Source organism: Megalops cyprinoides, chromosome 7, assembly GCF_013368585.1.
Source record: "Megalops cyprinoides isolate fMegCyp1 chromosome 7, fMegCyp1.pri, whole genome shotgun sequence".
In the NCBI taxonomy this organism is placed as follows: domain Eukaryota; kingdom Metazoa; phylum Chordata; class Actinopteri; order Elopiformes; family Megalopidae; genus Megalops; species Megalops cyprinoides.
Window position 1 is genome coordinate 13687991 of NC_050589.1, and position 23115 is coordinate 13711105.

The window sequence follows — 23115 nt, forward strand, 5'->3', positions numbered from 1 at the left end:
GTCCTGTGTAACAAAGGTCCCTGGATTGCAGGTGTATCAGCAATCACGTTATGTTACATGTCACAACAACATTACACAGAACCTTCTCTATGGCCACAAGGCTTACCTCCTTGTGCTAGCAAGGTGTTGTAAAGTGGTTTACAGGGGTGATAAAAGTCATTTTTACGTCACCACCTCTAAGAAGAAATGCTCAATATTAAATGACCCACCTCAACTAGTTTCACATTATAAAACTTTTTGTCATTAGATGCACAGCTATTCAGAGTGCCTCTTGTGTTCCACTAGTTGGCAGATACTCAGCACTTCTATTAATAAATAATATAATGCTGAACACTTCAAATGTCCGTTTCATAAAAATGTATTTGAACAAGTTACGCACAATAATGATACTCATGCTATTTGAAGAACTTCCTCTGAAACCCAACATTCTAAATGATCCTGGTATGCAGAGCTAATCACTAAAACCTCTGGTGATGTGAACACACGCTCATATTAATAGACAAAGCAGACCCACGTTTCAGAGGAAACAGTTTATTTGTAATGAAAAGGGGTGGGTGTGCACAGAGAGGGAGGGGGCAGGGTGGTGGGCAGGTCCTCCTAAAGACTGTAGGCTGTCAGGCAGTGGCCTTGGCTTGAGTTGCTTTCGCCAACATTTTCAGGTCTGTGATGCATTTGGCGATGCTCTCCTTCTCCTACAGGAGACACACAAAGGGTTCCAGGCCACATTAGAAAGACCAAGCAGAATAAAAGCAGACAGGAGAATATTAAGGAATACAAAATCACTTTTAAAACTACCAGCAGATGAACTGGCAGGTGTCACAAAGATAAATGGCTTCCTTCTAAAAAGAAAAAATTGCTAAAGTGATATCAAATGTGTCTAACACAGCATGAGATCATTTCATTAAAACTTGATGAGTGTACAAAATATGGCAATAATGTTTACTTAAGTACCTTAAGTAAGAATCACCTCAGTTAATATCCAGCTGTATCATGTAAAAATTGTAACCTATATATGTAACCTAGTCTGCTTTAAGATAATAATGGAAAGCAGTGCTTAAACTGTGGTGCATTTTAAGCACTGTATCCATGGACACACATACCCCCTTTCCACCAATGCGAACTAGGTGCTAGTTCTGGGCTGGTGCTAGTGCTGGTTAACATGGTGAATTAATTAATGTTACTGTTATTGGTTTGATTCCCCACTGGGGCACTGCTGTTGTACCCTTGGGCAAGGTACTTAACCCCCTTTTTCCTCCAGCTGTATAAATGGATTGGAACAATGGAACAATGGAACGTTGTAAAAAACCGTAACTGATGTAAGTTGCTCTGGATAAAAGTGTCTGCTACATGCCAATAATGTAATGTAATGAAACAAATGTAGTAGACCACTGACCTCCAGTGGCCAGTTTCAAGTACAAGTTAATGATGAAAAGGATGAGGGGTTGGGAGGGTTTAAATGTACAAAGAGTGAGGTGAGAAGAGGTGACAAGTGAAAACAGGTGTTCTCTAAAATGCTCTGGAAGCAGTGCAACCAAAGCTGCCTTTTCTCGGCTGACCGAAGAAAGTATTACTGACCTGTAAATTAAAGCTCAGGTGATATTCACAATGCTGACATGCGTATGGTGCATGATATTGTGATTGCTTAAATACACCGAACGCTACAACAATGTGCCAATATGTTTATGTTCACATCATTTAATATTTAATATTTTTTATTTATTTATTTAATATGTTTTTGTATTTTGACTGGGGCAGAGAGGGAATTAATACTACTCTTATATTAGTACTATTAACATAAGTAAATATACTTGTGGTACCACCATGAGTAAGAGTCATAACATCCTCACTATATTTGTAAGAGGCTAGTCATACCTGCTGTGGGGTGATGCTTTTTATGACGTTCTTCTCAACCCAGTCCACCATGTGTTCCTGTTCCATGCGGCGATGGAGATTCTGAAGGTCGATCTGGTAGTCCAGCCTTTTCTTCACCTCATTGGTCACCATGTGCAAGCGTTCCCTGTGATTGGTCTCCAGCAACATAACCACGTTGTTCTGTGGCGAGAGAGGGAACCTCAGAGCACATTCCAAGTCTTCATCAAACACTGACACAAACACAAATCTGTGGAAATGAAATCCATCTAACTACTCAATCAAAGATGCACAGTAATGTGCCAGCAAGCCCCTTTCCATAACTCACACTGGAACATCAAAAAGCAAAAGCTTATAAATATCACGACTTCAAATTTTCAGTGCTGTTAATTATGATTACTACATTGGACGGATTTTGCCATGTAAAACAGCCTCAGAAGGAGTAAATTACTCTACAGCAGGACCAGGAACAAGTGGGTGTTCAGCAAACTTCTTTCAACCCAGGGCAAAAACAGTTGCACAAAGATAACAAAAAGACGAGTAAGATGAAGCACTTGATGAGAGAGGAAACCTGCAGGATCAGGGTGGCCTTCCCCTGGCCTGAAATGGCAGACCCCATGCAGGGTGGGACTCTCCTCCCTCTTCCAACATTTACATTTATTAATTTGGCAGACACTTTTATCCAAAGCGACACCCCAAGCAAAAAGCCACATAAAGAGTAGAAGCGAAGAATGGCCAAATGTCACCAGTTGGCCTGACAAGGTACAAACTAGTTGGTAGACATAAAAGTGCATGAAACCATACAGTAAATTTTTTTTATGGAAAACAAAGTTTACGATATAAGAGATTGCTTTAGGTGGTAGTGTTTCAGGTGTTCATGTGAGCGCGGAAGAGCTGCGTCTGCAGATTATTCTTGAAGATAGTGAGGGACTCGGCTGAATGGATGAAGTGAAGTTCATTCCACCATCGGGGGATAACAGCAGAGAAAGTTCAGGAAAGTGATTTTGTGCTGCAGCGTGATGGGACCACCAGATGCCGTTCACAAGCAGAGCGTAGCGGTCAGGAGGAAACACAGGCTTGTGGTAGCGAGTTCAGTTGCTCACCCTCTTGGCATCAAAAAGCATCTGCCGTCCCTCTGCCCTCCACTGCTCCTTATTCTCCTGCTCGATGGCCTGAGTGAGGCCGGAAATGGCCAGATCCTTCACCTCTTGCGCCTTCGCCACTTTCTCCTGCAGAGGGTCAGACCACCGGCATGGACATCAAAACACGCAGAGCCACGTAAGGACAGACCTGACTCTGAGGCACCAGACAGACGTATTTATATTTCAGCATAAACATCCTGTCCTGTGACTTGAAAATCTAGGCATGTTCATGTCAAGCAGCACAATAACTGCAATGCAGAAAACACAAATCAAACACTTATTCAAGGCCATGTCCAACAACAGCTCATGGAGGAGTTTTAAAAGGGTCACGATTACCATCTTTCATTTCACAAAACACTTTATTGCTTGAGTTTGGTCCTGGAGCAATCGTTGCCCACCCCTTACAGTAACATTTCTTTCACCTCGTTTAGTTTGTCGGCGAACGCTGCTACACTGGGTCCAAACTTCTTGATGCCGTAAACTATGACGATGCCAATAGAGGCGGCAGCGAAGGTCTCGTGGTTGATAACATAAATCTCCTTGGAGAGCAGGTAGAGGAGCAGGCCAGTGCCCAGCATGTAGGGACCTAGGGAAAGGTGAAAGGTCACATTCAGTCAGAGTTGTGCTGTAACAATGCAGCGCAGAGCCACATAACAGAAAAACATTTCCTAGCCACAGTTACCAAAGCTGGGTTCAATTAAATTGTCCCCACTGTACAAGGTCTACTTCCTTCACTTCTAGATCATCATGTAGAGTTACTCCAATTACAAACTTAAACTTCAATTTGGAACTGACCCAGTTCAACTAAATTAAGCATGTTGCCTATATTTAGTTTTGACCATTGATCTGAATTTTAAAATGTTGTCACGTTGATGAGGAAGTAATGTCTTTGTCTCCAACAGTAATGGCAATTAAGTTGATGTGACTGGCAAAGAGGACTTTGCAAGTGACACAATTACTGACATTGAGAGGCCATTACACAGCCAGAGGAGAGACAACCAGTTCCTGCCGTCCTAAAAGAAATCGGGACAGTTCAGCAAGAGACACATGCCAATTACTTTTCCCTTTATACCCATGCCTATCAGCTGATTGCTAACGCAATGTTCTGCATGAAACTGGCCAATACGAGGGCCATGGCTGCAGCCTGAGGCTACCACTGACCTGTGACTCCGGTCTTGGGGTAGAGGAACTGGAACAACTCCTCGGGGATGATGCCATGGCGAACCTTGCCACCTTTCTCAGGCAGTGGGGGCACAGGGGCCAGACTCTGGGGAGAGGCATGGAGGGAGCGAGATGCCTGGAGCAGGCTGAGAAGAGGAGGGATGGGAGAGTTACGCAGGGGAGCACAGACACTTCAGAGGATAGATCAGTTCACAGAACACTGGGTTTTGACAACACCACACTCCATGACATGGACATCAATCCTGATGTGGTGTTGCGTAGCAAACAGCCTAAAATAAGTAACTGCAAACTGACCACACTGTTAAACAAGGATAACCATCTATTCAGAGGAAACACTCCAGGGCCGACATAATAATGACCATGGACCTCAGGGTTCAATCAAATTGCAGTAACGTGACCTTAAGTTGCGTTAAGTACACCAGTGAGACTTAATTCACTCCAGTGTACCGGCATGGCGACTGATGCACATGCAATTTAATGTAAAGTGTTAATAAAATAATTAGGCAGGTTTACGTACCCAGCCCCAAGGGCGCCGCTGCTTTTCAGAGCAGAGCCTGAAACATAGGGGAAAAAACGGCAATTAGCAAATAATACCACATCTCCGCATCCATGTGACAGCTCAAGTCTTCAAAACACCGACACTAACCGCACCACAGGGGTGTAGAAGCTAATGGTCAGAGTATTAAACGTCACAATGATTAATCCATTAATAGAGGTAGTTCAAAGACATATCATGCTAACACATTAACCAGACTACAAACGGACTGGTTGATAACGCAGTGAAACTCAAGTAGTTACCCTGCCAGATTAACGATCTGACACAACCAAAGTAGCCCACGCAGCTAACTTATACTAAAGTTGGATGTGTACATGCAAAATACGACCTACTCGCTAGCTAAAGCAAAATATAAATTACTATCCAATTATTTAGCTATCTAACGTTCACCAGTCACCGCCAAACACAGCTAGGTAGTTATGTAACAGCACTGACACAAAAAGCAACCGGCTAGTTAGCTGGACCTACTGCAGCTAGATGGCCAGGCGTTGGAATAATGCATTGAACTTGAGCTAGATCGTGAGGTCAGTGTTGTCTCGCCAGTTACTTAGGTTACCAACTTAATTAGCCTGTACGTAAATTAATGTTAGCCACCTAAACCAATTGGTAACCTAGCTAGTCAGATTCAAAATGCACCCTGCAATGCACTTACGTTAGCAATCATTAACGTTAGCTGTGACAATACAATCGTGTTGGGCAATGTGAGTCTTAAGTGTCTAATTAGATAGGAAGCTAGGAAGCCAAATAGCTAGAGTGGAAAATAACTGCATTTTCAAAGAGAAAAACATGTTCCACGGTGCTCGCTGCCATTAATTTCCGTGTAGAAAGTCTGATATGAGCTACTGGTGGGTACGTACAATTACCCTTCAACTTCATTGCTCCAGAAACGCCAACGTTACGTTAGTTAACTGTTCTGTCTGACTACACAGGGGGCCAGAAAACATCATTCACATAATACGCACGAACTGTACATAACTGTAAATACATAATCTGATTTACCTGAAACTAGCACCAATCTAGACAGCATGTCTACGGAGGATCTTCACCCACTAGATGTCAGGCCGTAGGAAGTCGGCCAGTCTGTGTACCCCCTACAACCCGCTAAATTCTCGGTCTTAATATCGCGAGATTTCAGCAAAGCAGGACTATTTTCTCCGCCAGGTGGTGTATATAGCCAGTAGTGTACGATGTCTGCGCAGAGCAACATTTATTTTTTATCTACAAGTGCGCACAGTATAGCACAGAATATTACCCTATCACATCTATATTGCAGATATATTAGTGGATTTGTGCAGTACATTGCCGTGTCGCCACTTGTTGGAATGTAGATCGTAGAGTACTGTCTTAAATCCGTCTCTAGATAAACGATGTTTTGAGTAATGTATGTCCTTTTCTGTGCCCCTGTTATAAATTATAATCGGTGACAACGGATTTGTGTGGAATCTCAATCTCCCCACTGTCCTTGATCTTTCCGCATTATATGCAAAATTGCAACATACTACACATATTATGTTCATTTAGCAAACGCTCTAATCCAATCGACTTCCAGGACAAGAGAACAGAATCATGTTTTGATATGACAGCGATGATCAGACGTTTAGCCTGTATTTCACTAACGTTTGTCTTTCTGTGCACAGTTTCCACATGTGGTTATCTTCACTTGCGTTTACTGTCAGTTACATACTTTTAAATTTAATCCAGACCATCAAATATTATTAACATGAGTAGGCTATGTAAATATTCATTACATTGACATCAATGTAATCTTCAAATATGCATCCTAAAATATAATTTAGGTTATGGCCATCTTCATCTTAGACCCTTACATAGATTATCTTTAGGTGGTTAATTATCAGCTATTCACGTGTGGGGGAGTAGGCTAGTTTATGGTGTTTCAGCGTTTATTAATAAATTCCAGTAACAGTCCAATGCACGTGTTCCTATTCACAAAGCTCTTGCCTCTTGCCTAACATTATCTAATGCATGTTTAGAGCAATTCTGGCTGTTCCGTACCTAGATAAGGTTTTGTTTTCATGCTCCTGTGATATGCATTTAATGTGCTTTATTAGGCGTGTAGGAAATTCTGAATTACACTTTATTCATGAATGAATTAGCTAAATAAGTAATGATTAAAATTATTATTTTAATCGTTTTATTCAAACGCCAAAGAAATCTTGGAACAAATTCCCGATTATCTGCAACTGTCACAGTGCAGTTGGATGTGCTGTCAAAATAATGATCGACCCTATAGCCTCAGTCCAGGATCTTATTTATAACATATGGTAAAATAAAACAACAGTAGAGAAAATCAGAGAAAATCCATCAAAAAATGCCGAGGGTACAGAACTTGTTTTCTGTCATGATGCCACTAAGAATTTGCTATGATACTTGCAAAACCTTTGTCCCAGATACTAGCCTACGGCTGTGAACTGAAGCCTTTGCTGGTCGCTCAACATAATAGCAACGGGAACAAATACTTTTTTGCCAATTATCGTTGGTTCATTACTTAATACAAACATGAAGGCTCAACTTAGATGATGATACTGATGCTGCGGGGGACTGAACAGAAGTCTAAAGGATAGCGCCAGATCCCGGAGCAAGGAGATAGTAGCAGACCTGACAAATGAGTAAATGGACGTTTTAAAGAGCATGTATGGGGTTCTATGAACGTCCGTTGTCTTCATCGAATAGACTTACTAACCTGCTTGCTTATCCAATTCAATCGAATAAAAATAGGCACATACACGCTCAACGCAAAAAAAAAAAAAAAAAAACGTACACGCACAATTTCACCACTTTGGAATTCTCAGTTGTGATCAACATTCTGCAGTAGAATTCGGACAGTTGATAACAACTTGTGATTCATAAGGGCTTCGTGAACGACTTCTGTTCCATAAGCCTGTCTTCGTTCTTCCAGTATTATGACGTTTGGAACATAGGCAAAGATAATAAATTGCATAAGACAGAGCCTACAGTGCTTGGTCCAACTCAAGAGCACGATGTGGTTGGGCAACATGCCCAGTAAACAAGGAGGTATGCTGAAACGGAATTTGGGTTAGTAATACAGGTGTTTTTGGTTTTCATCAGCTTCTCACTGAGGGCGCTTAGTTGTGGCTGAAATAAATTATTGTTGTTGTGCATAGCCTTTGTAAGATGAATGGTCTTAAGAACTATCCGTAACTAGCCTTTAATGAGACACACATTAAATCAAGCTCTGTCTTGCACAGAAATACATGAATTACATTAATGAAATATTGCCAGAAAATGCAGATAGGTTTCAGTATACTGTGTAGTTAAAACTGTTAAGGGCAGCGGTGCAGATATATTTTATCGCGGTAAAGTTGACGGTCGCCTAATTAAAGCAGCCAGCCTTGTTCATGTATTACTTACCATGGATTTTCAAAATAATACGTAAACATGTTTTAGAATTTTTCTTTCTTTCAATCCTAATTACCAAGGTTCCCAAAGGAAGGTGGCATTTGGCAGTTGCCAAGACCGACCGGTGTTCCCGACACATTTTGCCCACGACAGATTGGGCAACAAATTGTTACTGCGCGGACTCCCGCACCTCGGCCCTGGCTGCTATGACAGTCACACAGTGAGTTTAAGACACAACGCATATTTATCTATGACGTGTTACGCTACATGTCTCTTTTACTGAAAGCCTCGTACCAGTGCTTAATGATCGGGTCAACACTGACAATGCATGGAAGGTGATCAAAGCTCATATCTGGCTGATAGCCTTGTTACCCTGATACCCTTGTAACCTCCATTTTTGTCCATCCCTGTGCCCAACCATAGAACAGCCAAGAGGAGAACATGAATTCGATAAATGAGCCCTTTACTTGTGAATAAATTATAAGCCACACATTAAGCGGAATGAGCAGAGTAAATTAAGTCTCAAATGTGATCTGTGATCTGTTGCTTTTTTTCTGACAGTGGGGCACCATTGCTTATGAACTGAAGAGACCAGGGATCAAGGGATACACTCTGTCAGCACGGACTGCAGTCCGCTTTCCAGCCCTCAAAGAGGTACCATACTCTAGTCATGCTGTGCTGCCCAAGCTTGTGTTTAGCTTCTTCCTGAGTCTGTGGGCATTTACATCTGGAAAGAACAGTGGTCCTCACCTGTCTCAGTATTTAATTTCTTCCAATTTTTAGCCAGACACAGCATAGTCACAAACCTAATCCCAGTGGTCACGGTTTCATACTTAAGTTAACTGCAGTATCGTTTAATTATTGCCATGACAAAATTTAAATATTTCCTCCAAAGCAGCCTGTTTTTTCTTTGAAAAGACACAAAAATCTTATGCATAATGACTTAAATAAGGTATATTTTTAGGTATATTAAGGACCTTTTGTGCAGGAGTCGAGCTGTGGTGTACTTTCCCCCATGAAGTGTGCCCTTTTCCTTCTCCCAGTCCACCACTCCGTCCCCCCAGACGTATCAGAAGGACTGGATAAAACCCAAGCGGATGCCTCCCTCCCGGTTTCCTTTCCACTCTTCAGAACCCAGGTTCAAGAACCAGAAAGTCACCAGGGACACTAACCCTGGGTGAGAGCCACTGTCCATGCTTAGGAAGCATATGATAGGTGTATGTAATATAGATGCTCAGGTGATTTTCCCAGGCATGCTACGGGAGCAGCATGCATATTATTGGTGTAGTGTGTTAAAGGAGCAGTATGTGTGGTCTGGGAGTGGCGTGCATGTTATTCGAGCACCATGTTACTGGAGCAGTGTGTGTGCTGCTGGAGCAGCATGTCACTGTAGCGGTGTGTTTTACTGCAGTACCACAATAATGGAGAAGTGCAATTCAGTTACGCCACTCTCACATTGTCTGTGATGTGTATTCCACAGCCCAGGGACATATGCCCATGAGACAGTCCAGAACAGGAAGGTGTCCTGGCCAATGAAATTTGGTGCAACGGATTGGAGTCAAGTGCTCCAGCCACAGAAGATTACTCTGAGGGCTGAGGTGTGTGTGTGTGTGTGTGTGTGTGTGTCTACAACAGGGCAACTCCACTCTGCTGCATTCGCAGCCTGTCCAACCAGGCAACACATCTAAGACCTCAGCAGTCCACCATCACTCCCAGCTCTTAAAACTGGAGGATTAAAGAGACCTGGGAATCTTGCATTTCCTTTAGAGGTGCAGTTCAGGAGACAAGTGTAAAACTGCAGTCAGGATTTTCTGTGTGGACCTACTTTGCGCACTGCATGTAGATCACCTGATTCTATTCAATGTCCTGCTGTCCTTTTTTTCTGCATCACTGTTTGTAATAATCGCACATCTAAAATGCATGCAAGAACTTAATATTTTAGCCAATATGGGAATTTACATGAAGTAAGAGAACCTTAACAGTACAGAACTCACAAATGAGGAAATGCACAAAAGAGATCAAATTCTATAAAGTCAATACTAAATACTGAAGCTGAACTGACTGCTTTTTTACATGGTCCTAAAATCCTGCTCTCTCTGCAGGCTCCTTCTGAAAGGGACTTCAAGAAGAAGAGGGATAAAACGGCACACCTGGGTCTGTACTATGACTGAGCCTGACCCCACTAGGAGGACTCAAAGGTGTTACCTTTCAATTCATGTCAAAATTTTAATCTAATAAATCCCTTGCGCCCTGTAGCAGTGTCCTGACTCTACTGTCAAGCACTTCCTCCTGATTTGTGAGAGAAAACGTGCTCTCACTTGGACTACTGGTATGAACCTTTGATCCTGAAATGAAACATTTTCAATACTATGGGAAATGTTTTAATGCGCATTAACTGTCTTTGTCTGCAGATATCATAGGCACCAGGTCTGAGCTGTTAAAGAAGTTTCCCCCACAGGCTGGCATGCACATACTCTGCCTGCTCCTATAGCCATAGGGTGCCATGAGCCATAACCTCTAACTGATACTTTGAACTGTATCAGAACTGTATCAAACGTGAGCCTTATACCGTGCCAAATGTGAGAGGAATGAATTGTTGTTCACGTGCAATGAAATGTTATTGGAGCAGTGTGAGCCCATTGGGGCTGTAAACAGTAAGCAGCCAATAGTCAGCATACAAGATGAAAAACAGGAAAAAATGCGGACTAAACAGGACCAAAACAATCAGAATTCTGCCATTCTGGCTTGAAAGCGTAGTACATTTTTAAAATTCCTTCCTCCAGTACCTTGTCCTGATGACCAAAAGGCCCTTCAGGAGTCAGAGCCTTCCACCTGGCATTATAAAGTAGAAAAGCAAAAATCTGTATGGACTTCACACTATGCCACTAGCAAATGTTTGCCCATTCACAAAGTGACTGGATCGAGGAACACCAGGAGTCATTCAAACCAAAGAGAAAGGAGAGCTTTTATTGGCTAAGAAATGTCAAATTATTTTGATGTAGAACACCTTTAATGGAAGCCTAAGAAAACCATTTTGAAGTCAGTAATTTACATGTGTAACTCTGTCACCAAACTAAGGTTTAACAGCTCCAACTGGGAGCATTAGCAAAGTAAAGGAACGGAGATAAGCTGGTGTCAAAAAAATTCCTTGAATCTCATTCAATAGAGGACTACTCAACATAAAACCACAGAAAAAGAAAACACAGCATTCCAGCGGTGAATGGCGTAAACGCCCGAGTTCTGAAGTCCTCCGTCTGCAGCACTGTGTGCTGGAGCAGCAGGGGAAGCGCTAGGCCACAGTGTTTCAGCCCGTGGTTCCACAGCTCCGCAGACACCGCACACGTTTCAGATACTGATGGGCGTGGCTGGCACAGTCCTGCCTAAGCAGGCATAAGAGTCTGGCTGGGGCACACACTCACTTCTTCCGCCTCACCTTGGGCTTCTTCACTGGTCGCAGGTACGGATTATCGATTACATTCTCCTCACTGGCCTTCACTGCAGGCACAACTCCACCAGGGGGCAGCACAGAGTTCTCTTTGTCTGCTCCAGACTCATCCTGCAATGGGGGTGTTGGTGTTGACAGATCAAAGGCGGTCAGTCATGTTCTTACATTTTTAGAAAGTGTGGGTACATCTGATACAATATTTTACAAATTACACAGAATTGGCTGTTCACATTTAACAGAGCGCCTGTAATCCAGTATTAACAGTAATTACAGTGCTTTGCTGAGGTTTAGCCAGTAGTGTTGTGTTTGCTGGTCCCCAACACTAAACTTTAAAGTGAAGTCTAAAATAGTCTCTACAGTTTAGATGCCACTCTGAAACTGGCTGTAAATGACAGCAAGGCTACCCAAATAACAGTAACCTCTGTGGTATTTTTGATAAATTCTCAAATTCAAAAACAACTGTATCACCAAAACCATTGAAACTTACAGAATATACAAGGGCATGCAATTATATATAAAAAAAATGACTGCACAAAGAGAGGCGCCTTAATCCATGCCAGGACAAATGGCCTAAAAAAGAATCTTCAGTCTGCTGTGCAGCAACTCTTGGTCTTAGACGATACTCCATACTAGCATTCTTCACAGACTCTTTAAAGCAGGTGTGGCGGGACAGTGGGGATGAAGGTTTGAAGCAACTCACGTTAATGATATTGCCAGCAGCATTCTCGCTGTCAGTCTGCTCATCCTGTTCGGAGGAATCTGTCTCCTCCAGGGTCTGCAGCTCCAACTCCGAGGGTAGCAGAGCATTCAGGTAAGGGATAGAGCTGGGATGTGCCGCAATCACTGCCAACACACCAACACATTACACACAGAAATACACACATATCCACAAACATACGAGCACACACAACCACACATTGTGCATACATACACAAGCAAAAAGTATGAGTATGAGACATTCTAAGAGGACATCAAAAAGGTAGCAAGCACTCACAGGGGAAGGCAGTGATGTCATCTTTGAAGAGGCTCTGCGTTTCTCCCGTTTTGGCCATAAATCGGGTAAGTGCCCGCTCCACGTCTCTTCTCTGTGAAGCTGCCTTCTCACGCACAACCTGGTAATCCGATACCGGCTCCCGAAATGTCTGCACAGGGCACAGCCAGGGAAATCATCCATACGGCCTTGTGCTGAGAGGCTGTATGTGACTGAAGAAACCCTGAATGCTGGACTGCTTTGCAAAATGTCAGTAGCATCCTGCTCAAAGGCAATATTAGGATAACAGCCTGTGGGAGATACCTTACCGGGGTTTTGATATATGTGTGGGGGTCAGGAAACTCTGGGAAATAACTGGGGATGTGTGTTGGATGCGTGCGTTTCTGTCCTGCCATCAGAGCCTTGGGGACCACTGGGGCGTTCGTCACTGGGGCTGTGGAGACAGAGAGAGAAAGAACACATAACACACACCCCTCATTCTCCTGTAATTTTACAGTACGCTTCTGTGTAGTGGTATGCAGCAAGACCGAATGTGGCCAGGTCTATTCCCAGGTGCTGATGTTCCCCTACTGATGTTCCTTTGAGAAGATACTTAACTCTACCTGCGTCATCAAATATCATGCTGTATGAAAGGATGAAATGTAAGATAGCCACACAAATCACTCTGAATGAGACAGATAGCCTGTTCAAGGTGAATTAGCAGTGCCCTGCTGGGGACTTAAAGCAACAACTGTCAGACCCTCAGAGCTCTTTCTACTCCATCCCACATAGTCCATACCTGCATGTACCTGCATGTCCTCCACCATGACCAAACACAAAGAGTGAAATATTTTGCAGCCTCCATTCAGCTTTCACTGAACTGCACCGATTTTAAGGAAATTGTATCTCCAAATACTGAACCGTGCACAGCACACATTCTAACAATGTTTTAAGAGTTTAATGAACAGTTCTCATTTTATTAACCACTGTGTCTAAGTGACATCCTGTCTGCTATTACTGCACACATGACCTCTGAAACATATCTGCAAACACTGTATTCAGTTTTTTATACAGCAAGACCTATGATGCAAGTGCCTCTGATCTGACATATAGAAATTTCCACTGAAATAAAACCCTGAATGCAAAGGCCATGCGAAAATGCAGAACATACTCACGTGCTGTTATAACCATCCTCTGAGATCGCTTGGCATAAACTGGCAAACTGTCCACATTGAAACCTTTGGAACGAAGCAAATTTCAGATGAAACCAGTTTATATGCCATCCCTGTATACCCCAACCCTCTGACTATCATATTTTGCCATGTGCTTTCAATGCTATTTCTCAATTACTGGCTTTCAATGCTATTTCTCAATTACTGGTAAATGAGAGAGTGTTTCACCATTTACTGCAACTAAATTAGTCTTCTCAACAATTCTGTTTGATACACAGTCAGAAAATGAAATGTTAGGGTCTCACACTGTTGACATCTACTTTAAACAATGATTGATATCATGAGGCTAAAACAACTAATTTAGGAAATGGGACTAAATCTAGCCATGTTGTGAAAAACCTATAAAACAGTCCGCATGAACACATCAGACATATAAAATTTCAAGAACCAAGTTTCAACACTTTCACACCTTACCCATATCCACGAGTGTGAGCGCTACATCTGACAGCGGGGGAGTGCTTAAGCCTTACCCATCTCTACGAGTGTGAGCACTACGTCTGACAGCGTTGGAGTGCTTCTGGCCGTGTGTTCACAGCATGACTTCGCCCAGCGGCCAACCTCAGAGATATCTGCCAGGAGTAGGAGCAAGGACAAAGACAGTGGGAAACGCTCATATCAGAAGCAGAGACTTCAAAAAGCCATGCAATTTTCAAGCAGGTTTCGCAACCCTGCTCATGTTCTTACTCAAATCTCCAGCTATTGATTCATTCACTTCATTTGGTGTAAGCATTTACCCAAAGCAAATGGGTTTAGATTGGGTTCTTAAGGGAGATCAGTGGAATTTAATTTGGGAAAAAAATGGGACAAACGCGCACGACAGCAATGTTGAGGTACATACAGCTCTGGATCATCTCCGTAAGCGATTCCACAGCCGCCTTTTCTGCACTGTCAAAACCGCACTCTGTCAGCAGCGAGCTCACCACAACCTGCAGAGTGCGTCGCCGAGCTAGATGGTAATTCTCTGCAGGGCTGGAGGTGTTCTTACTCCCTCCTGATCGCTACAAGAGTGAAATGACAGTAAAAATCATCCAATGTAACGTAATTCAGCATACATTCTTTTACTTGGAAAGTTAACGTTTCAGTCGACTTACAATGTTCATATGCTGTCATTACGTAGCCAAGCCCGGTGTTACAGCTGCGGTAAAGTTAAATTAAAAGAGCACCTGGCTTTGCACATCTGCTGATGCATTTCAAGCAGACCTCAGTTAAACAGAAAACAACAGACCAGCTGTTTAAAAATCTTGACTTGCACAATCAATAGTGTCATGAGTGGCCGTAAGTTTTTTCAAAGCATACAGTTTGCACAAAAAGGACAATTTGTACAAGAGAGACATGCCAGACGTAGATTTATTTAACACGTAGACTAGCTTGCTACCTTGCTAAATAACGCCAACTCTCTGTACAGAATGTTTACCCTGTCGCTATAATTGTATCTAGCTAGCTAAAATGACATTTAAGTCACATAGCGAAAAGGAGAAAGTTAGTCAAGAAAGAAAAGTGACTTTTCTTTAGGAGTCGTATTTTTTTCCATAAGGTGTTGTTTTCAATGGCTATTTTCCAAGTCGAGAGTTAATTCATTTAGAAAGCAAGCATGTATTTGGCCATCCATTGCAAAGCTAGCTAACTAGCTAGATAATGAACACTTGTAACGCACTACTTAATTACCAAAAAGTGTTAACTTCGCTGCAGGATGTTAATTCGTGGCTGGCTAGTTAAAAGTATGACATGTACTGCAGACTGCTGAAACGTTACCGATACTCAGTTGGCTAATTAACGTCACATATATTGGAATTCTGGACATGTTGTTAATTGTGTAGCTAACTGCTAGCCATCATACAACAGCTAAAGCTAGCTATCTTAGAAATGAAAAATGAATCAATTGAGCTGATTACGAAAGTAAGATCGCTTACTACATGCTAAGGTATTTCTTTCATAAGATAGGTCACTACCTAACACAACAACGCTTCAGCGAAAGCAAGACAACGACGGTTTGGTACATGTGGCTTCTATTGACGTTAGCTAGTACGCTACCTTACAACCAAGCGAGCTAAATGTAATCAAACTCTACGTTTGGATAATGGTGGGAAAGTCAATAATCGGCTAGCCACAATCTGTATTACGTTAAATATCTCATCGTTTTACGCTGGCAGATATTTACCATTCCCGTGCCTAAGGAATTACTCCCTACTACAGCTGGATCCGCCATCTTCGTTTGGGTACGCTCGAAGTCTATTTCCTGGCTGTTTACGGTGTCTAATTTGGTCACGTTGTTTTTCTCCTTGAAAGAAAATGCTTTCTCATCTGATTGGTGTAGCCGTCCCACGTGATTTAATGCACCAATCCATGACGAGTGTACAAGAGGAAACGCAACACTCCCCCTGGACCAAAAAGGTTTTTTCTTCGCGGGTTATTGGCGGTGATATTTAAAGTGCAGAATGTTGCCAGATCCTTCTGTATTTACTGATTTTTCCACTGTAATATATATGTTTCGTCTCACAGCTAAGAGAAATGTACTTGGTGTGCCTGGTTGCAATGGGAGGTCATTTCTGTTTAAACAGTGGCTCATTTCCATCAGCAACATTCGGCTATGTTGAATAATTGATATCAGCAAGACATTTTCTACTTAAAGCCACATGCAGGTGAGGCTGGGTTGAAAGCAGGTAGCTCTAAGTCCGGTTGTCTGCTTAGTACTTAATATAGCCAGTCTGTATTTGCACTACGTTTTCTGGTAGTAGGTGCGATTATATAACTCATGAAGGAGCAATAGTCTGGCATAACAGCAATAGTGCAGTCTCACAAATACAAGAGACTTTAAAGTAACCATATACTACCTAGATGGGAATTGTGTACTGTTTATACATTCCCCACATAAATTTGTACATTGTACTTAACATTTTACATCAGTATGTATGTGTAGACATTTAGAATGTTGTAGCCTACATAGTGCAGTTTTAGTTCTGCCATTTGGCCCTGCTGTTTTGTTTTTAACTGCACCTGTCTCTGGATGTAGGTCTACCATCTAAACTCAAACTGGAACACACAATGCTGGTTTTACATCGGTGCAGTGACCCATCTGTACACATTCACATAGAATTCAGAAATATGTGACATCTCAAATCTATTTTTCTTTTTGTCTTTTCTCTCTTTGTTGCAGTTTTCTTTGTGAAGTGAAAAGGGTCAGATCAATTAAAGTGTTGTACCAAGTATTTGAGATGATCCATCACATACTGTATTAAGTTTGTTATTGAAATTTAATCACTTTGAATGAAACAACACCTACATGTCAGAACTCGTTTTCAGTACTTAAAAACTGAAAAAAAGCGATTGACTTTGTAATTAAGAAGGGACATTCACAAATGTGTCTAATCAAAGGAGAAACAAAGTAATTTTGACAGATGCAAAACTGGAGACAGCTCCAGCTTAAGGGAGTGCAGTTCTGAATTCAGTTATAGATTGTAACAAATTCACAGCTGAACTTATAACTCTTTTGCTATCAACACCAAAGTGAGGTAAAAGGAGTGAGGTCCTTGTGGAAAAAATAAAAGTACACTGACACAGCATCACAGAATTTCTGAATTACTTCTCTGGAACAAAACACTTGAAGCATAATTACTTTTATGCATACTATAACTAAGATAAACCATAATTGTTTTCATACATTTGTAAAACGCATCATCCAGAGAGGAACAGACCTTGTGTGTGCGCTCTATGTGCATTCTTTGGAGAAATAGTTGCATTCAGAAAGAACAGCAACACGGTGACTTCTTGAAGCATTAGGGATGGAAGACACATTTCATTCTTTAATTGTTACTGAGGTTACTGGCCTCGTTAGAAGCAGTACAGTAAGTCAACCCAATGCACAGGTTCTGTCACAATTAGAAGCATGAGGTAATGTTCTGAAAATGACTTGATATCACTGCTCACTGCTCCCCCCCTCTCAGTGTCCCTCTTCAGATTGGTTGGTAGCACCCAGAATGTTCTGGTGAGGCCACTTCCTGAAGGTACTTCTGCACCTGCTGCCTTAGGACTGTGTGACAGTGCTGGAGGTTCTGCTGCACCTGCTGTGTCAGGACCCTGTAGCAGTCCTGGAGGCAGTGAGTAAGTGCAGGATGGTAGACACACATCAGGGTTACAGCAGCTCCCAGTAACAGGATCAGAGTCAGGCTCAGCCAGGACCCACAGTGCTTCTGATGGGAGGGAAAGAAAGCAGTCACCATCTGCTACACTGTGATTTACCTACTGGACATTCCTCAAGTGGTTTATATCTGTATAAATGTTTTCTAGATGTGCTACATTTGCCCACAGGATCACATAAAGGTTTGACTTGGTCATTATACACCAGAGCTGAAGTCGAACAAAAGTTCAAAAATACATATAAATGGCACTGTACTAGACAATACATACATGTGAAGGCAATGGACAATGGGACTGTGGTAAAGGGCCCTATTGATGGACAGCGTGGCTGTGGTAAAGGGCTCTAGTGATGGACAGTGTGGCTGTGGTAAGGGGCTCTAGTGATGGACAGTGTGGCTGTGGTAAAGGGCTCTAGTGATGGACAGTGTGGCTGGGATTAAGGGCTCTAGTGATGGACAGTGTGGCTGTGGTAAAGGGCTCTAGTGATGGACAGTGTGGCTGGGATTAAGGGCTCTAGTGATGGACAGTGTAGCTGGGATTAAGGGCTCTAGTGATGGACAGTGTGGCTGTGGTACAGGGCTCTAGTGATGGACAGTGTGGCTGGGATTAAGGGCTCTAGTGATGGACAGTGTGGCTGGGATTAAGGGCTCTAGTGATGGACAGTGTGGCTGTGGTAAAGGGCTCTAGTGATGGATAGTGTGGCTGTGGTTAAGGGCTCTAGTAATGGATGTTGTGGCCGTGGTAAATGACAGCTGTGTCGGGTGCGTCATGACCTCACTCCTCCGGGCATTCAGCAGTCTCAGCTCCTCTCTGCACTGTGTCAGACGAGACTGGTAAGAGTGGCACTCATGCTCCATGGCCTCCAGCTCTGCCCGCAACTCCATACACTGCAGAGAGGCATGCCCACACAAGAACCTGTCACTTTACATTGAAGAAAGACAGGCTCGCACAACACTGTGCTCTGTGTAACAAATATGACGATAAAACCTTGACTTGTTGGCCTTCTTGTATGGCAAGAGAAGACACAGAAAAGGCACAAAACTGTCAGGACTAGTGATTCCCAGTTTTTCTTACTTCTTTCTCCTTATCGCTGAGTTTCTGCTGGGTACATTGAAGTGAGGTCTTTCCCCAGGAGAGACTGTCTGTCTCTGACCCCCTGTCAGATAAGCATGCCTGTGCTACAGAGTCCAACATCTCATGACTGGCACCTGTTTACACAAATATGCAGATATGCTTGAGCAGAGACAACCCTGTAGACCTCTGAATGTCCTTAATGAGATCTGGGCAATACAGAGACATTCATATTCATATAGACAGTCATATTAAACATCCAACATCCATCAGTCTGTCAACAATTTCTCTTGCAACTGCAGCTTAATGATTGACACAAATAATTAATTTATGGTTTGATGAACCACAGTACAATACTTGTGCAAAAGATAGCAGTGTTGCTGTACTGTCTCTGTGTTAACTGTTAGGGTTGTTGTGCTGAATGTTTTGGTCTGTTATGCTGAATGTTCTTATGTTGAATGTTTCTTGTTGTGGTACAGACTGTGAAAACAAATTTCCCCATGGGACAATAAAGAATGAATCTGAATCTGAAAGGTCAGACGATGATATAGACTTCCATGACCAGGATGGCAGACTCTGTGGTTGGTCTGTATCTAGTGCTATTATGGCTGTCAGAAATTCTTTGCTGGTGATCCAGTAATCTCTTTATGTCATGGATATGAATGTGTCTTTTTCCTGCCTGATGTCATATGCAGTCCAGGAGTACTACATCTGCGGATTAGGCGTTTCTCATTTCTGACACATTGTATAAGTGGACAGGATGTGAACAGCACCTCTCAGTTCCTGCAGCCACTCCCTCTTGGGCTGGATGTCTTCCTCTAGGAGTGCAATATGAGCATGTAAATCCTCTCCATCCCACAGCTCGTCCCTCAGGTTTGCATCCCACCAACCATCTGTCTGGAGCAAAAACATCACACCTGATAAGTTCTGAAAATATATAATACTCATACAATAGCCATAGCATTCTCCCAATGTTCCAGAACATTCTTATACCAACTCAACAACTTCATACATTGTACATAACAGTTCTATGGAATTTTAACAATGTAGCATCAACACTGTTGGGATATAAATGCACCCTCCTAAAAGTATGCTGTCACTGTACAGTACGTTCACATTTTTTAAAATGAGAAGTGCTTTATAAATAAAATGTATCATTATTAAGTACAAACATTGAGTGAGGAAATAATGTTAATACTGGAGGCACATACCTGCCGAGGACACTCTAAATCCTACTAAAGAGGCACACTGGCTATTAAATTAGTTGATGTTATCATCAAACAAAACTGGACAACTCTTTCCAGCTCTGTGAAAGTGATCTACAGAGCTGGAAGAACGTACTGGATTGTAGCTTGTCAATACCAACCCGCAGAAACTGTGCAATGGTAATATTACATGAAAATGGAATCAGATAGGAGACCACAATGTAAATGTCATGGTTTCCATTCTGTCAGGCTCATGTACCTCTAGCTGGCCCTTACGCAGCTCATCAGAACTTTTCTCCTCGCTGCTCCTCAGCTGGCTGCAGTTCTCCCTCAATTCCTGATACATGTTCTGCCACCGGGCTGATTCTGCCTTGGCTGCCTGTAGCGCATCCTAGTGGAGGGAGTCAAAAAACACACCCATTTTACATGTTGATAAGAGAAATGAAAAAATACTACCTGAAGTGTTACCCCTGTGGTTTCTAAATGAAGCAGTTCATTTCAGCAGTATCTGTGCTTGAGTCAGGTCAAGTAGGCAGCAGCAATATCAGGCTGAATGAATATCCTAGTAATTTGTTTTGAATGTGTTTAATTTAATCATTACTAACATTGCTCTGTAACAGAGACAACTTGTGACATTTTGAATGCTAAGATTCCTATTGATATCAATCAGTATTGGCTCTATCCTGGAGTGGGTCAAGCCACACCAGGTTCAAATTCAGCAGGAACTAGGCATAAATTGGACCATAGCCCACGCAGTGCACCAGTTAACTGCAGGCATACAGTTGTGACTATGGGAGAACTTAGGGACCATGGTAACCATGAGTGACTTTGGGCCATGGCCCAGAACCAATCCACAGGGAACACATGCAAGCTGAACAGTGTTGAGACCAGATATTCTGGAGCATACTTAACCTACTGTCCTATCATGCCCCGCCCCACTACCAGTAACATATAAAGTGACATATAATCATGGGTGGTGAGCTAAAGTGGCCATTATTCTGCAGAAATCACTCTATAGGAATTGTCAGAGTGTGTAAGATCATTCTCTCACCTGCAAGCTCTCGACCCTCTTAAGTGCCTCTGTCCTCTCTGTAATCGCCTTCTGGAGAACCTCCAAGACCTTTTCCTCATTCATCCTCTTCTGTTCCTCCATCTGAGGCACTAGCTTTTTCATTCCATCTTGGGAGGAATTCTGCAAGAGATGTAGCGCCTGGAGTTCTCCCCTTGCAACACCAGCACCTGCTACGCCGTGCTGCCAGGGCCCATGGATCCCAGGAAACATGTGTGACATCACCAATGGACACTCCAAAGCAGGGGCATTTATCTTCCTCCCTACATTTTTCTTATTAAAGCAACCAAATCTGTGCCTTTAATAAGAAAATGGATCATTTTATTCATGGGAAATTTGGTTGCTGCACCCCTGTCCTGGAGAAACCTCTTGCAGTAAATTAACAGTAAGATATGGAGTCTAGCTCGTACTTCATCAGTCACATCCTGTTTATACAGTGTTGCTGAATGATGTCCTATTGGATTAGCTTACCTGCATGCACACCTGCACCTGTGATTCCCGAGCTGTAGTTTTGCTTTTCATCAGGTCCTCATTGCAGTCTGCCTGTGGGAAGACAGAGGAGACGGCTCACGGCGTTTGCACTCGCAGTCCAACCGCAGATGGAGCTTACTGCCGGCACAGCAACCGCAGACTCTGCCTCTCCTGTTATGTATCTCAGGAACTAAGCTGCATCTTCATGCGTGGCTCAAAAGATACCTTCTCTGCCTTATACGAAACACCCAAGCAAGCATGCAGCTGTGATCAAAAGCATTCACTCGCTCTCAAGAAACCGCTTTCTCAGCTGTTTCTCACACGGCGAACAAAGCTATCTATGCTGTGATATGCGTACAATTAAACATAGAGCCAAGAAGCTACTCTGAAATCAACCAGATGGTAAAGCACCTCTACACCTGCAGCTGCTCAACTGTATAATTCAGTCCCCTTGCCTTCTGGCATAGGTCCTGCTATTTTATCCCTCTGACCACACTCACCCATCAAACTACAGCTACCAGGAAGAGGGGCAGGTGGACTCACACACTTACAGCACTGTGTGAACACGCCCTTCCTGTGTGAGAGGAAGTGCTCTGCAGACAGCAACAGGATGCTGGAAACCACAGGCCCCACCCCCACAACACTTCACATACCTTTAATCACACGCCAGAGAGGGGTGACTCCAGATCGAATGTTATGTCAAAAAGGACCATTTGCTAAAAACTCATTCCAACATATGTACATTATAAATGTTTTTTTGTACTTCCACTGAAATCATTTTTCAAAAAACAAAACATATGGAATCAACCTGTTTTATCCCCTCTCTTTCTCACCCACAGTACCGTACAGATCAGACTGCAGTTTATTGATGCCATCAGGGAAGGGCTGCTGCATTTAAAAATATAAGTCAATGGTTTGGTCTGGGAATCAGGTTTAATTGCTGTTTCTGTCACTGAAGAGAAACCATTTTCCACAGTTTATAACCCTTTTAGACTGAACCGTCTCTTTGACTTAGTAACAGAAATCTTTTGGCTTTTATTGAAATATTTACCAAAATGCTTTTATGATGGATTCTTGATACAGTGTTTGTGGGGTAAATATGGCTGCAGAGACAGAACTGAGAGAAGCTGAAGCCAGTATGTGACGTGGGTGTTCAGAGGCCTGGCAAGGGCAACAGTAGCGCTAATATCAACTTTAGTAATGAAAGTAATGAAAGATTTGATGAGCTTTACTTCACTGTACAGTATGTTAGACATTATTTCCCATTAATATATGTATTGTTTTTGGTGATGAGCTGATTTTTAACCTTTAACTTGTGTATAAGCAATGTGACCAAGCTGCTCTTTCTCTCTCTAGCTCGGCACTATATTGATGTGATTAAAGGGGAACTG

The 23115-nt window shown here is 42.6% G+C and overlaps 4 protein-coding genes across 4 annotated transcripts; 1 reads left to right on the plus strand and 3 right to left on the minus strand.

Annotated features, from left to right (window-relative positions):
* Positions 1-555: 555 nt before the first annotated feature.
* On the minus strand, positions 556-5851 carry atp5pb (ATP synthase peripheral stalk-membrane subunit b). Its single transcript, XM_036533955.1, has 7 exons — positions 5749-5851; positions 4711-4747; positions 4173-4318; positions 3434-3597; positions 2973-3098; positions 1873-2052; positions 556-692 (listed from the first exon to the last, which is right to left on the minus strand). The coding sequence occupies exons 1-7, from the start codon at positions 5774-5776 to the stop codon at positions 615-617; spliced, it is 759 nt and encodes a 252-aa protein (XP_036389848.1). The 5' UTR covers positions 5777-5851; the 3' UTR covers positions 556-614.
* Positions 5852-7748: 1897 nt separating this feature from the next.
* LOC118780340 (protein pitchfork-like) lies at positions 7749-10298 on the plus strand. The gene is made up of 6 exons (XM_036532784.1): positions 7749-7782; positions 8208-8347; positions 8689-8781; positions 9171-9304; positions 9608-9725; positions 10230-10298. The coding sequence occupies exons 1-6, from the start codon at positions 7749-7751 to the stop codon at positions 10296-10298; spliced, it is 588 nt and encodes a 195-aa protein (XP_036388677.1).
* Positions 10299-11110: 812 nt separating this feature from the next.
* taf8 (TAF8 RNA polymerase II, TATA box binding protein (TBP)-associated factor) lies at positions 11111-16002 on the minus strand. The gene is made up of 8 exons (XM_036533949.1): positions 15933-16002; positions 14613-14772; positions 14245-14343; positions 13718-13780; positions 12872-12996; positions 12567-12714; positions 12273-12415; positions 11111-11683 (listed from the first exon to the last, which is right to left on the minus strand). The coding sequence occupies exons 1-8, from the start codon at positions 15978-15980 to the stop codon at positions 11543-11545; spliced, it is 927 nt and encodes a 308-aa protein (XP_036389842.1). The 5' UTR covers positions 15981-16002; the 3' UTR covers positions 11111-11542.
* Positions 16003-17604: 1602 nt separating this feature from the next.
* LOC118780106 (TRAF3-interacting JNK-activating modulator-like) lies at positions 17605-22258 on the minus strand. Its single transcript, XM_036532419.1, has 8 exons — positions 22225-22258; positions 21725-21796; positions 21236-21376; positions 20444-20575; positions 19753-19876; positions 18983-19116; positions 18682-18795; positions 17605-17961 (listed from the first exon to the last, which is right to left on the minus strand). The coding sequence occupies exons 2-8, from the start codon at positions 21773-21775 to the stop codon at positions 17725-17727; spliced, it is 933 nt and encodes a 310-aa protein (XP_036388312.1). The 5' UTR covers positions 21776-21796; positions 22225-22258; the 3' UTR covers positions 17605-17724.
* Positions 22259-23115: the final 857 nt, after the last annotated feature.

Excerpts from the sequence above, each read along its gene's own strand:
- LOC118780106 (XM_036532419.1), bottom strand. The coding sequence starts at position 21,775 with ATGAAAAGCAAAACTACAGCTCGGGAATCACAGGTGCAGGTGTGCATG. Across the intron at positions 21,377-21,724 it reads AGGTGCAGGTGTGCATGCAG|AATTCCTCCCAAGATGGAAT; the intron begins GTAAGCTAATCC and ends CATCTCTTGCAG. Across the intron at positions 18,796-18,982 it reads TCAGCGATAAGGAGAAAGAA|TGTATGGAGTTGCGGGCAGA; the intron begins GTAAGAAAAACT and ends GCCTCTCTGCAG.
- LOC118780340 (XM_036532784.1), top strand. The coding sequence starts at position 7,749 with ATGTGGTTGGGCAACATGCCCAGTAAACAAGGAG. Across the intron at positions 8,782-9,170 it reads GCTTTCCAGCCCTCAAAGAG|TCCACCACTCCGTCCCCCCA; the intron begins GTACCATACTCT and ends TCCTTCTCCCAG. Across the intron at positions 9,726-10,229 it reads AGATTACTCTGAGGGCTGAG|GCTCCTTCTGAAAGGGACTT; the intron begins GTGTGTGTGTGT and ends CTCTCTCTGCAG.
- atp5pb (XM_036533955.1), bottom strand. The coding sequence starts at position 5,776 with ATGCTGTCTAGATTGGTGCTAGTTTCAG. Across the intron at positions 4,319-4,710 it reads AGCGGCGCCCTTGGGGCTGG|CCTGCTCCAGGCATCTCGCT; the intron begins GTACGTAAACCT and ends TCCTCTTCTCAG. Across the intron at positions 693-1,872 it reads AAAGCATCACCCCACAGCAG|GAGAAGGAGAGCATCGCCAA; the intron begins GTATGACTAGCC and ends TGTCTCCTGTAG.
- taf8 (XM_036533949.1), bottom strand. The coding sequence starts at position 15,980 with ATGGCGGATCCAGCTGTAGTAGGGAGTAATTCCTTAGGCACGGGAATG. Across the intron at positions 12,416-12,566 it reads TGACATCACTGCCTTCCCCT|TGATTGCGGCACATCCCAGC; the intron begins GTGAGTGCTTGC and ends GTGTGTTGGCAG. Across the intron at positions 11,684-12,272 it reads CTGCTGGCAATATCATTAAC|GATGAGTCTGGAGCAGACAA; the intron begins GTGAGTTGCTTC and ends CCCCCATTGCAG.